This window comes from Hyperoodon ampullatus (assembly GCF_949752795.1).
Source record: "Hyperoodon ampullatus genome assembly, chromosome: 3".
Taxonomy (NCBI): Eukaryota; Metazoa; Chordata; class Mammalia; order Artiodactyla; family Ziphiidae; genus Hyperoodon; species Hyperoodon ampullatus.
Window position 1 is genome coordinate 142,517,342 of NC_136916.1, and position 14,559 is coordinate 142,531,900.

The 14,559-nt window shown below is 38.5% G+C and overlaps 1 protein-coding gene across 1 annotated transcript in view; it reads left to right on the forward strand.

Moving 5' to 3' along the window:
• The window catches only part of SYNE2 (spectrin repeat containing nuclear envelope protein 2), a gene marked incomplete at its 3' end in the record, with an annotated part of 274,897 nt that overhangs the window by 32,771 nt on the left and 227,567 nt on the right, over positions 1-14,559 (forward strand). The window contains exons 6-9 of the mRNA XM_079701370.1: positions 147-328; positions 5,243-5,439; positions 11,086-11,186; positions 12,913-13,014. Of these exons, the coding sequence (XP_079557496.1) occupies positions 147-328; positions 5,243-5,439; positions 11,086-11,186; positions 12,913-13,014 (582 nt within the window). The remainder of the gene's footprint in view (positions 1-146; positions 329-5,242; positions 5,440-11,085; positions 11,187-12,912; positions 13,015-14,559) is intronic.

The window sequence follows — 14,559 nt, forward strand, 5'->3', positions numbered from 1 at the left end:
CAAAGGTTTGTCCAGTGCTCATTTTACCATGAGTAAACTGTCACTGTTATATGATAATTTTTAGGTCTTGTTCTGGCTGAAGGTTTTGCCTCAATGCTGCTAACCTATGATTCCATACACTTTAACAATTATTATGTCTTCCTTAGATTGAGGAGCTTGCCCGGACTCTTTCTTGCAATTACAATCAACCTTCCCTGGACAGTGTGAGTGTGGTCGACTCATCTCCTACCTCAAGTCCTCCAGCTAAGAAATGCTCCAAAGTCCAAGAAAGATGGCAGATGTCTGCAAAGAAGGCTCTTCTCCAGTGGGCTCAGGAGCAATGTGCCATGTAAGTAGTTTGCTCCACCAGAGGAGACACACAGGGCAGCTGTACCCACCAACACAACCTTACCGACCTCCAGGTCTGAAAATCAGGCCAAATAGGAGTAACACCCACCTGAACACTTCCCTCTCATGAAAAGAAAATGCTCACTCTCCCCCTTCCTCTCACACTGAATCTTCCATATGTGGACCTCTGTGAGCTCAGCCACACTTGGTTTTGAAGACCAGAAGGTGGTATCATCTGGGTAACTTACCTCACTCCCACTCCCATGTATAGGTGGCCATTACTGTGTGCAAATAAAGTAGTCTTTAAATATCTTTTTCTTTAGGCACAATTCCCCTATGCATCTGGAAGGTGGATTTAGATTCAAAAAGTTTTGCCATACTAGAAGCTCTTTAAAAGTCGGGACTCTATCTTAGTTGACTGTGTATTCCCTTAATTTTAGCCTAATATGTGTTCTTGGTAGGTGCTCCATAAATGTGTTGAGTGGATGAATGAAAAATGAGTGAATGAGTAGCCAACTCATAAAATTATCCCTTGGAACTCTATAGGGCTGCATGAAAGACCATGGTCCCCATTGTTTAGAAACTTGTAGCTCAATTAGGAAACAAAGAAACAAGAGAGTAGGTGTTTTAAAAAAAGGAGATGATAAAGGGAAGTTAATGCTTATAATTTCTTTTTTTTTTAGTTTTTTTTTATTATTAATTGTTATTGGAGTATGGTTGCTTTACAGTGTTGTGTTAGCCTCCAATGCACAGCAAAATGAATCAGCCATACACATGTAGTTATGCCCTCCCTTTTGGACTTCCCTCCCATTTAGGTTACCACAGTGCACTAGGTAGAGTTCCCTGTGCTATACAGTGTGTTCCCATCAGTTGTCTATTTTATACATAGTGTCAATAATGTATATGTGTCAATCCCAGTCTCCCAATCCTCCCACTATAATTTCTTTTTTACATAGGAAAATGTTTTCTGCTCTTGGGATACATTTACTTTTTCAATTTAGCCAACTGCTTGGATGGAGTTTAGGAAACTAAGGAATTAAGATGCAGGAGATCCACCACAAAAAGACCTATAGAGTTCAAAAGGCATTCTTTGTCACATCATAGCATTGTCCAGATAAACAGAGGCATAAAAATGTTGCTAAGCCCTCTCAAATGTTGGGCTTCTGAGTAACTGCTTCCTAATGAAAGGCTAAGATGTTAATTTCTGCCTTACCTTTCTGTAGTTGTCATTCATCCTCTGTATTCTGTGAGGGGACACAAATATACATGCATATCTTACAGGTTTTAAGTATATTAAATGAACTTTTTCTTGAATTTCCTGGAGATAATTTTACTTCCGTTTCCTAAATTTTTAAAAACCAAAATATAGCATGTGTGAAAAGCATTATTACACCATATTCAGATTTGTTTCACTTGCTTAAATATGCTTCAAACCCTTTCAAAGTCCACATATTTTACCAAGGTTTACCTTTTCCTCATGTCTGTCCTTATTTTTCAACTATAGAGCTTATGCTAAACGTATTAAGATGTAGTAGGTCATTCTTAAGTATTTCATCAGGAGTTTATTCTAGTTTTGGCTGTTATTGGTGGTATTACTGGGTGACTTTTGTTTGAATATTCTGTAATTCTCTAGGGCTCAGATGTAAGGCTATGTTGTAAGAAATATGTGGGTTTTTTTTTCATTTCTGAAGGAGATGAATTGGGTCCCCATTTGTGATGTCTGCGTGAGCCTAGACCCTGCCAGTCACTCTGGAGCCAGCCCTGCCCTCTCCAAGGCCCGGCAGCAGCACGTTCTGTGTGGCACTTGTTTTGGCCCCTCAGGGCAGAGCTGAGTTCCCAGCCTGGTGCTGTATGGAGCGCGGTGCCTGCTGGTCGGCCCTGAGCCGACTCTGGCCCCCTTAGCGCTCTGGCGGGTCCGGCCCCGCTCTCAGCCCCACCGCCACCCCCGTAGCCATCAATTTAGTTGAGTACTTACACGTGCACGCTGAAGCTGGAATACCAGGTTTTGAGTTCTGGCTCCCAGCACTTTCTAACTGGTAGCCTTAGACACTTAATCTCGTTGTGTTCAAGTTTCCTTAATCATAAAACGTGGACAATACTAACACTTACTTCATAGGGTTATTATGTGCATTACAAGAATTGTGTTTTTTTTTTTAAAAAAACATTTGCAACAGTTTCTGGACACAACGGGTGCCATATAAGTGTTTGGTAAATGACACGAAAATCACTGCCTACTATGTAGTTTGTCATAATCATAGTTTAGGCTTTTTTCCTAAGGGATCCAGGAAAGCCCAGGTCATCTGAAGCAGATTATTTCTTGAGTAGCTTTTATCATGTATACTTTTGATGTATACTTAAATTAGTCCATTGAATTTCCTTGTGTTTTTATGGGATATTAAAGGAAACTATAGTTGTTTTTGAATATTTCCCACACTTTGTAGGCAACTATATGCTTTTACAAAATCTTCAGTGATCTCTTGTTGAACACAAATTGAGTGGTTTGAGATATATATGTTAAGCACCTTTTTATGTCAGGCACTGTTTGCAGGGTGGGTGAGTCTAACATGATGGGCAAGAAAGAAAGGGCCCCTTTTCTCAAGGGGCTTGCACCTTAGTGGGAAAGGCACATGAATAAATATGATAATTATAGTTGGCCGTAAAGTTAGGAAGGACTTATGATATGGTTGAGAATGTCAAGGATAGGAAGAGGGTGCCCTTATCGTAGGTGGTCATGGAGTGCCTTTCTTTTTTTAAAAATTTTTATTGAAATATAGTTGATTTACAATGTTGTGTTAGTTTCAGATGTACAGCAAAGTAATTCAGTTATACATATATATATAAATATGTATATTCTTTTTTTACATTCTCTTCCATTATAGGTTATTACAAGATATTGAGTATATGGTTCCCTGTGCTATACAGTAGGTCCTTGTTGGTTACCTATTTAACATATAGTAGTGTGTACGTCTTTCTGAGGAGGAGACCTTTGAGCTGAGACCTGAAGGAGAAGGCTTTAGGTGTATGAATCTCTCGGAGAAAGAGTGTCCAGGCAGAAGGATTAAAAAGGCTGTGGAGAAGCAGAAATGAAGCCAATGTTACTGCATGTTGGAAGGTGGAGATATTGAATAATGTCCTCTGAACTGAGAAGGAACTTTAAGGCTGAAGAATGAAACAGGCAACTCCATAAAGTGCAGTTATGAAATTTATTGTGGGTAACTTATAGGCAGGATCAGGCAGACAAGGATCCAGAGGCATTCAGAGCTGCATTCACTCCATGCCCTCAAAAGGGATACAGGGAGATTTAAAGGGGCCAAAGCTAAAACAGAATCTGACTATGAAAGGAGAAGTATGTCTGCACCAACAGGAACCGGGGGTTTTTCCTCTCCCTGGGGTCTCAAGACCATTAACCATCTGTGTCAGCAAAAGGCGTTCTTGCAGTTTTCATATCAGATGGGGAACTTATCTGGCTTGGGCACATTCCTTGTGAGCAGGCTAAAGCTTGGTCATGCAGAGAGAACAGGTGGGTAGGACTGTGGGCCTAAGATGGAGCTGACAAAATGGAGTCAGTGTGGTCTAGCCACATACTGCAACATTGTAAGAGAGGGGAGATGTAAAGGTGGGAGAGGTAAACAGGAAACAAAGCTTGTCTGGCCTTGTGGGCCAGACTGTGAGATGTTATTCTAAATATAATGACAAGCTATGATGGGTTTTCTTTAAATAACTTTTTTTTTTTGCGGTACGCGGGCTTCTCACTGTTGTGGCCTCTCCCGTTGCGGAGCACAGGCTCCGGACGCGCAGGCTCAGCAGCCATGGCTCACGGGCCCAGCCGCTCCGCGGCATGTGGGATCTTCCCGGTCCGGGGCACGAACCCGTGTGCCCTGCATCAGCAGGCGGACTCTCAACCACTGCGCCACCAGGGAAGCCCTAAATAACTTTTTTATTGTGATAAAATATACATAACAAAATTTACCACTTTAACAGTTTTTAAGAGTACAGTTCAGTGACATTAAGTACATTCACGGTTGTGTAACCATCCCTGCTATCTGTCTGCAGAACTTTTTTCATCTTGCGAAACTGAAACTCTGTATCTAACACCTCCCCTCCCTATTCCTCCCCCCCCTCAGCCTTCCCCTGGCCACCAGAGGTCTACTTTCTTTATCAGTGAATTTCACTCTGTTTGGTACCTTAAGAGAGTGTAATCATATAACATTTGCCCATTTGTGACTGGCTTATTTCATTCAGCATAATAATAAAATAGTTTCATCCATGTTGTAGCATATCTCAGAATTTCCTTACTTTTTAGGGCTGAATGATATTTTATTGTATGAACACACCACATTTTGTTTATGCATTCATTCCTGATGACCGGTTCTAAGCAGAGTAGTGACAAGGTCTATCTATTCAATGAGCTATTGGCCAGTGACTTGGCACAATGTATCATTTAATTGTTTCCAGTGAGAAATAAAATTAGTCCCTCTAGTGAAAGGAATTTAACAATTAGTAGAGGCCCAGCTTAGTCTTGAGCCACGGATTGCTGAATGAAGAGCATTAAACTCGAGTGAGAATTGTCACGTGAAGGGCTTGTAAGACAGATTTCAGGCGCATTTCCAGAGTGTGATTCAGTGGACCTGGGGTTGGGCCTGAGAATTTGCATTTCGAGCACGTACAGCCACGTGACGCTGCTGCTGCTGGGGCCACGCTTTGAGAAGCAGTGCTCTGGAGCGTCGCGAGCCTCATCACACTTGGCATTTTACTTTAATTTGACCCCATGGTTCAAATAAAATATATTCCTAGAAGGATCGATTTGATTTATGTGATTGGCAGAAATTAGTTTTAATTCCTGATGAATAGAGTGGAGGTGCTCTGATACAGTCTTTTAGATAGTGTTTATCGTGTTTTTATTCTTTTGTCATAGGTTTGAGTCTGTCAGTGTGACAGATTTTAAGACAAGCTGGAGAAATGGGATGGCTTTTTTGGCTGTCATTCACGCCTTGCGACCAGACCTGATCGACATGAAGAGTGTGAAGCATAGATCCAACAGAGACAATCTGAAAGAGGCCTTCAGAATTGCAGAACGAGAATTAAAAATCCCCAAAATGCTGGAACCAGAAGGTAAAGAAGCTTCTTTCTTTGTAAAACAATGTCCAGTGTGAAGTGGATTTGAAAACAGTACCCACATGTGAGCAAACATAACAGCATTATATTTTAGTCCTGAAGGGTTTAACTTTAAACTCTTTATTAAGTTTCATGAAATTAAGAATTCCTGCCAGTTAGTTAACCTCAGTAATTGCAGGGAGGATGTCACAGCTGAAACCAAACGATGCTGTTTTGGGGAATAATTTTGAGTCTTTGTCTTAATTTTCTTTTATTGTGTTCTATATTTCGTCCTCCTTGATTCTATTATTCTTTTCTAAAATATCTCAAGTAAGATATTTCTTTGAGTGGGTTATCTATGTCCCCTTTCCTATTCCCTCCCCCTAGTTAAAGCTGAGCCTCTATGAGGACAGAAACTGCTTTTTCTGTTTTTTCTCTCTCTATGGCTGGCTCAGCTTTGCCATTGATTGTGCTAAATCAGTTTTGTTGGATTGTTAGGGACTTCCCTGGTGGCCCAGTGGTTAAGACTGTGCACTTCCAGTGGGTGCAGGTTTGATCCCTTGTCAGCGAACTAAGATCCCGCCTGCTGCACGCCGCATGCCGCACGAAGCAGCCAAAATAATAATAGTTGTTTTGTTGGATTGTTAACAACATTAGCGAAATCCTAAATACTGGCTATATTCAAAGAGATAATTACCTGGTTATACTTTAACTTACTAAAATTAAGATTTAAATAATTCAGTTCTTCTGGAAAAGAACTTTACTTTGGATTGTGTTGTTTCATAATTTACCCAAAGCTTGTTAAAAAAACCCACAAAAACCCAGTAAGGTCATAAAAAAGGCATGTAGGATTAGTGAAAGTTATAATGAACTAACAGGTCAAGAGGTACAAATTCTAGTCTCAGCTCTACAACAGGGGTGTGTAGGTCAATGTTTAATGTTAGGCTCTCTGAAACAGTGTGTGTGTGTACATATACATGTCTATTATAAATTTTACAAACATAAATGATGTGTAGCACACAGTTTACAAATAATAATAAAATATATGATGCACTTTGTTATAACTTCCATATAGCCCCCAAATGCTTTTGTTGATTTTTGCCAAACTCTTGTATCAATCTGTAGCCAACTTAAGGTACAGTTGCTGAACCAGTGCAGTTCTGACATGCGTGTTGGTGGATAACTTCCTTTGCATTAATGAATAAGTGTAACAGCAAAGAGGTATGTCAGAGCTGCACTTGTTCTTCAGTGATGTGAATGACTTCTTTGCTGGGAGAATACTGGACGAATTCGATGTTTGTTCCATTCACAATTTGACAGCTATAGACAGGACATGCTTTTAAGATTAACCTGCATTGTTAACAATATCTCCATCCTTTTCTTGGCACTCAACAAAACAGCAAATCAAGCCCTCATCTGCTGATTTTCTGTGGTATAAATCTTGCCACCAATGTGAAGTCACTGAATACATTGGGAAAAGATGCACAGTAGCACACCATTATAATTTCTATCATACAGATACAATAGACATAACCTTAGAGGTATGGATAGTAGTAAAATGCAGTGAAATGCTTGGGAAGTGATGAGTTTTAATTATTTATTACCTTTGTTTTTATATAATGTATGTAATTGTGCATTTATAGAATTTAAATTTTAATGCTGACTAAAATTTTCAGCAGTTTCATAAGCCAATTGTTAAACAATCAGCTCTCAAGCTGCTGTGAGCACACCACTGACTGAGTGACTGTGGCTTTGTCACTTAACCTTTCTGGTTTTAAATGCTGTATTGAAATATAATTCACATACCATACAGTTTACCCATTTAACTGTACAATTGAATGGTTTTTAGTATATTCACAAAATTTTGCAACCATCATCATAATCAAATTTAGAACAATTTCATCACCCCCCAGAATAAACCCCGAGCCCATTAGCAGTCCCTCCCCATTTCCCCCATCCCCCATCCCCCCACACAGCCCTAGGCAACCACTAATCTACTTTCTGTCTCTATAGATTTGCCAATTCTGGAGATTTAACATGAACGGAATCATACAATACTGGCTTATTTTTTTTTAAATTTATTTTATAAATTTATTTATTTACCTTTGGCTGCGTTGGGTCTTTGTTGCTGCACGCGGGCTTTCTCTAGTTGCATGAGCGGGGGCTGCTCTGCGTTGTGGTGCGCAGGCTTCCCACTGCGGTTGCTTCTCTTTGTTCCAGAGCACAGGATCTAGGCATGCGGGCTTCAGTAGTTGTGGCACACGGGCTCAGTAGTTGTGGCGCACGGGCTTAGTTGTTCCGCAGCATGTGGGATCTTCCCAGACCAGGGTTCGATCCCATGCCCCCTGCAATGGCAGGTGGATTCTTAACCACTGCGCCACCAGCGAAGTCCCTGGCTTCTTTAAATTAGCAGAATGTTCAAAGTTCATCCATGTTGCAGCACTTATTGTTAAAAATAATGACAAAAATTTTTTATTTTTAGATTTACTTTATTTTTTAGGACAGTTTTAGATTTATAGGAAAATTGGGAAGACAGTACAGTAGGTTCCCATATACCCCACACCCAATTTTCCCTATTGTTAGCATCTTACATTAATACAGTATATTTGTTACAATTAATGAACCAGTATTGATATAATAAAGACAATACTCCATTCACATTTTCTTTGTTTTCCCCTAATGCCCTTTTTCTCTTCAGGATCCCATCCAGGATATGTTACATCTAGTCATCATGTCTCCTTGGGCTCCTCTTGACTGTGACAATTTCTCAGACCATTTTTAAAAATTTTTGATGACTTGACAGTTTTGAGGATTACTGGTCAGGTATTTTGTAGATGCTGGAATTTGTGTTATGCTTTTTCTCTTAATGCCAACTTGACATCACTGTTGTTGTTGACGTTGATCACCTGGCTGAGATAGTGTTTGTCAGGTTTCCCCACTGTGAAGTTACTCTCTGTTTCCCCCCTTTCCGTACTGTACTCTTTGCAGGGAAGTCACTATGCACAGCCCACACTTAGGAGAGTTATGCTCACTCTCCTTGAGGGCAGGTTAGCTACATAAATTGTTTGGAATTCTGCACAGGAGATTTGTCTCTTCTCCTCCATTTATTTACTTATCCAACTATTTATTTGTATCAGTGTAGATTCATGGATTTTTTTTATACTTTGGGTTGTAATCCAATGCTACTTTGTTTATTTTATTGCTCAAATTAAAAAAAATTTTTATACCTGAGTTTTGGCTATTGAGAGCTCTTTCAGTCAGCTCCTGTGCTCCTTTGCCATATCCTCAGTGTGGGGTTGGCTTGTTTGTTTTGGCACTACAAGATGCTCCAGGCTCATCTTGTATACTTCCTACTGTAGTCTTGGATCAACCATTCCTCCAAGGAGCCCTGGTTCCTTTTACTGAAGAATGGTATTAGAAACCAAGATCTGGGTGCTAGGTGTGCTTGTTGCTACTGGTTTCTAGCCTTTTTGGACCTCAGTTGTTTTTATAAGAGTTAATTATGTGATATTCCCAAGTTCACAGTTAGCCTAATGATTTCATGTTTCTGTATATCAGGTTTGTCATTAGTTTGGCTTCATGTTGCTTGTTAATAATTCTGCTTGTTTAACTTTCCCCCATCTCTTTGTTTTTTCTCCCTCCTTTCCACCCCCCCTTTTTTTTTTGCCCAAAAAGGAAAGAACCTTTTTGTCTTTTCATTATCTTTTCAAAATTTCTTCATTTCCCCCCATGCTGTGCTCTATTCCCTATTTCTGTGTTTTCTTTTAACACTTCTTTCATTGTGATTCACCAAGTCTTTATTATTAGTGTAAACTATTTTCTCTATTTTAGTATGTGAAAATAACTAGGCAATTAGTGGAACAGACAATTTAATGAAAACAAATTTCCACTTTGTAAATGATTGCCCATAATTCATTTTACATAGCTTAAATAATAGCTCAAAAACATGAAATACGTGATGATTTTTTTTTAAAGAGGGGGGACCTTTTTTCTTAGTTTTAATTTTTTAAATTAATTAATTAATTAATTGGGCAGCATCAGGTCTTAGTTGCGGCACGCGGGATCTTCATTGTGGCATGCAGGATCTTTTATCGCAGTGTGCGGGCTTCTCTCTAGTTGCGGTAAGCAGGCTCTAGAGCATGCAGGCTCAGTAGTTGTGGGGCGCACGGGCTCAGTTGCTCCGAGGCATGTGGGATCTTAGTTCACCGATTGGGGATTGAACCTGCATCCCGTGCATTGGAAGGCATATTCTTAACCACTGGACCACCAGGGAAGTCCCCATCATGATTATTTATGCAAACCAAATACCACAGTCATACTTGAATAAGGGAATTATCTTTTGACACAATTTTGTTAACACATTTAATCATTATGCATAGCCTCATATACAATGAGAAAATTTAAAAGAGAGGTATCCAGCTAAGCCAGTATCATTATTTTATGTATCTCTTGATATTTATACTTTTTTCAATAAAAGATAGAATAACTTAACTCTTAGGGATCCTTTCTTTATGGAATCCCTACTCCCACCTCTTTATTGATATGTTTAATGTGCTTACTGCCTTGGGTTTTATCACTTGGTTATAGATTAGATTCAATTCCTCCCTCAACTGACTTAGAGCACTCACTGGGCCCAGTAAACATGCTTGCTAAAGCATGCATAGTGTGTTGTATTTGTTTATTTGTTTTTCTCCTAACTGCAAGCTCCTCAAGGGGCAGATAATGTCTTAAGGCATCTAGCATCTACTCAAGGGTCTAGCATCTACTTGCTGAATGAAGGGATGAAACATAAGCCCATAAGGGCAAGGACTGAGTCTTACATATCCTGCTTGTGACCTGCATTTGTTGGCTCTCTATAAATACGTGTTGAATTGCATTTAACAGAATTAATAAATAAACACAGATTTCCTTGTCAATATCATCATTGGTTGTTTTGGTGGCATAGCAAAAGACATCCCCAAATTATGTGTTCATTTTGTCTGTAACATATTGTAATCTCTTCTTTGTGATTTTGTGATCTACTTAATTTATTATATGCCTGGAGATGTTCTGTACTTAATGAATTTATAATATTTTTAACTTTGTTTAAATCAGCATTTTCCAAATTTATTTCACCATGGGCTCTTTTAATGCAAAACAAAGATTGGTCCATAGAAGGCTCTCAGTAAATGTATTTGCTCCACAAATGAATGAATAAAATCTTGTGGATGTCTTGAACAAATCTTGTAGACAACATATACTTTTGGAAATGCTTTACTGCACAAATGCTGAGACGAATGTGTCAGGAGTGGATTCCAGTTGCTCTATGTTTCTGCATTCCTGGAGGACTTTCTGCACTGTGTCACCAGAAAGAGGAAGGCTTACCTTTCTCCTATCCACCTTCCCTGACTACTCATGCCCTCATACATACAACATGTACAGTGACATTTTATTATTAGGAAACTGAGTCTGTGCAATACTCCTGCCAGGATTCAACCCAGCTCCATCTCACTCTGGATCTAAGCTCTTAACCACTGCATAACCTTGGTGCAAGGGTGAGTGAGCAGAGATTGCTTGGCTGGTTGACTACTTTGGTTCATTTCAAGTTCATTTCAATACTGTTCTTGAGTATTAATTATAGTAAATCACACCTATAGCTGACTGATAGTGTGGCATATCTTGCAGATGTGGATGTTGTTAATCCTGATGAAAAGTCAATCATGACCTATGTGGCACAGTTTCTGCAGTATTCAAAGGCTGCACCTGGGACTGGAGATAAAGCCCAGGTATGTCTTTATAAGTACAAATCAAGCTCATTTTTTTTTTGTACCCTACTAATAGTTTAATTTTTAGCATCAAGGCATAATTTGCACACAGAACTTAAATGTACAGTTCAATGAGTTTTGGCAAATGCATACCCCATATAACCATACTTTAATCATGATGTAAAACATTTCTATTGCCCAGATTGTTCCATTGTGCCTCTCTTCTGTCTGTACTCCTCCACCTGAAGCAACCAATATTCCAATTTCTTTCACTATAGATTAGTTTTGCTTGGTTTTTTAAAGTTAGAAGTGGTAGTTTATTAAACTTTGTTGAATTATCTAAAACAACATTTAGATACGTACTATATAGGACAAATTAAGTTTAGCAGGCTTTTAAAAAAGTCTAGAGATATCAGATTTTTGTCTATTGTAATTTTTATCAGCTTTATTGAGATACAATTCATATACTGTAAATTAAGTCATTTAAAATTTACGATCAATGGTTTTTAGTATGTTTACATAGTTGTGCAACCATCATTACAATCTAATTTTAGCATATTTCCATTTTACCTGTTCTTTAGCTTAGTATAAATGGAATCATATAATCCATATAAACAGAAGCATTGTGTTCCACTCTTAATCCTTGTTTGTTGAGATACTGTTGAATTACCATCAGACTGCCATTTGTTTATTCAATTTTTTTCCTTTGACTTTCAGTCAGTTGCACAGAATATTGTGGGTGGAAATTTCTTAAAAATCACTGAGCTGAAAATAAACATTTTTTCTGCATCTATAAAGATGAATGAGTGCTGTGAGTTTAGTAAAATGTTTTTGAATATTATTTTAAAATTTAAACTACTTCCTCAGACATGTAAACATGTAGTCATATTATCACATTTGCTTTGACATAAAATTTAGGCCTATGTTTTTCCAACTGTTATGTTTGAGGCACCAAGCCAGATTGTTGCTGACTCTGGAAGAGAGACTCAAGCTGAGACACGGGCTTATAATACACTTCACTTATTTCTGACCTGCTGAGGAGCTCCTGTGTTCTAATTAATTTTCTTATCAAAAAATAAAACTAAAAATTCAACTGTCCATGAAATCAGTTGCAAAAATATATAGAAAGCACTGTTACTTAATAGAAGGAAAAAAGTAAAGGAAGGTTAAAGGAGAATGGAAATAAGATGCAATTTCTTTTGCTTTATCCTCCGCCTGTAAAATTTGCCTCCAAATGTGTGCAAGCTTACCGCCTAAACAAGAATCTAAAGAAGAAATAATTGTTGCCCAATTTCATAGGATAGCTTAACCAAAGCTTTTAGTAGTGTTATTTTTAGGATCTTTAAATTGTTCAAGATATTTTTGATGTCAGTATATTTAGTAGATGTAAACATCTGTTAACCCATGTTTAGATTTATTGGAAAGCAGTATTCTGAAATGCCTACTATAAATAAATAATTCAGAATAATGTTCTCTAAAATGGAAGAATAATGAAAGTGGATAAGCCAAAAAAATAGGGGCTTGCTTGCCCTGTTTCTTTAGCACGTTATATTCAGATGGTAGTTTCAATCCATTTTAAAGTTTTAGGTGTTACATGAACAGGCAAAATTCCTCTTTGGCACAATGAGTCATTGGTGTGTAGCGATTACACTATTTCACTGATGTTTGAAGTTGTTAATTTTATTGTTTAAAAAAATCACGAAGTATATTTAGGCTAGAGTTTTAAATGTGTGTGTGTGAATTACAGGGAAAGGTGAAAGATGCTATGGTCTGGTTAACTCTGCAAGAGAAAAAGCTACAGAAAATGCTAACGGATTCAGAAAATGAGACCTACTGTAAGAAGTATGAAGTAAGTATGACTTTAAACAGTAATTTATTTGTAGTTTACTCTTGGGGAAGAGTAGGATGTTTTTAGAAAAAAACTTTCAGAGTTAATTGTTTAAATACTAAATTAACTCTAAGTTTTAGTGTTGAGTTCGAAGGACCGAGCTTCTCAAATTTTAATGTGCATAGGAATCACCTGGGGAATCTTGTTAAAATGCAGATTCTAACTCAGTAGTTCTGGGATGGGGCCTGAGATTCTGCACTTCCCACAAGCTCCCAGATGGTGCTGATGCTGGTGGTCCTTAGAGAACTTTGAGTAATAAGGTTTTAGAGTGGGGACTGGCAAACTGATCTCTGGGCCCCAGCACCTGTTTTTGTAAATACATTGTTATTGGATACATTATCTTATGTATTATATATTATATATTATAATATATATTATATGTGAGCCAGGCCCATTAAGGTATTGTTTGTGGCTGCATTCTCACCACATTGTTGAATAGTTACAGCAGAGACCATATGGCCCACAAAGCCCAAGATGTTTGCTATCTTACTTATCTTATAGTACACGTTTTCCAATCCCAGGTCTAGAGCAGAACATGCTTTTCAGAATGAATATTGAAGGGAAAAAGATTAGGAAATCAGAAATGGAGCCATCCCAGAATTACAGTTCAGGGCTTCAACTGAAATGTCCTGTAATGACAACTGTTACTGTCACCACGTATTGAACATTTGCTATATATCAGGCACCTGCTGACAAGCGTTTTCCAGGTTACAACATCTTGCTGAGTATGGCATGGTTATTCCAGTTTTACAGATGAAGACAAACAAGACTAAGTGATTTATCTAAAGTTATATAGCTACTGAAAGGTAGAGGTGGGATTGGAATGAAGTCTAGATTCAAAGCCGTAGCTCTCTTTAGTCCTGATGCTTCTCCAGGGTAAGCAGTTATTCCCCACACCATTTTGAAAGATACTGTCAGGAGCCAAAGTGAGGGCTCCATAGTCTTCTTTCTTAGAACCCAGTCTGTGCAACACTGTGCCCCTCACCTGGTCTCCATCCTGAATAAGGAGGAGATACACTCCTGGGCCTACACAGCACTTAGCACTTCTAGACCTTCATCCCCCACATCAGTTAAGAGAGGGAGTCGGATGAATCCAGTCTTTCCTGCACTAACATTCGGTGGATTGTGTGACTTGCTCACCACACCATTCTTTTAGGTTTGGAGCCATCAGGGAAGGAAGACATTCTCATCTTCCTTTTTTCTGAACTACATAGGCTTCTTGTGCTTTTTGCCTCTTAGCTCTGGCCTGAAATTTTTTTCATTGACAAGGTGCTCAGCGTCCACAGGAAGTGCCTTGCTCTCACTTGTCTTTTATTTACTAATGTACCACAGATTCAGGTTTCTTAAATGAAATGCTTTATGGAGTTATTTTAATTCTCAGAAAGAATCAAATTACTTATCCCTTAGTTTGTTCACAAAATTTAATTAGAAATGCGGCCAATAATTATGGGTAATCTTAAATAACAGTTATGGAATTGATGACTCAAACACCAATATTTCACACAA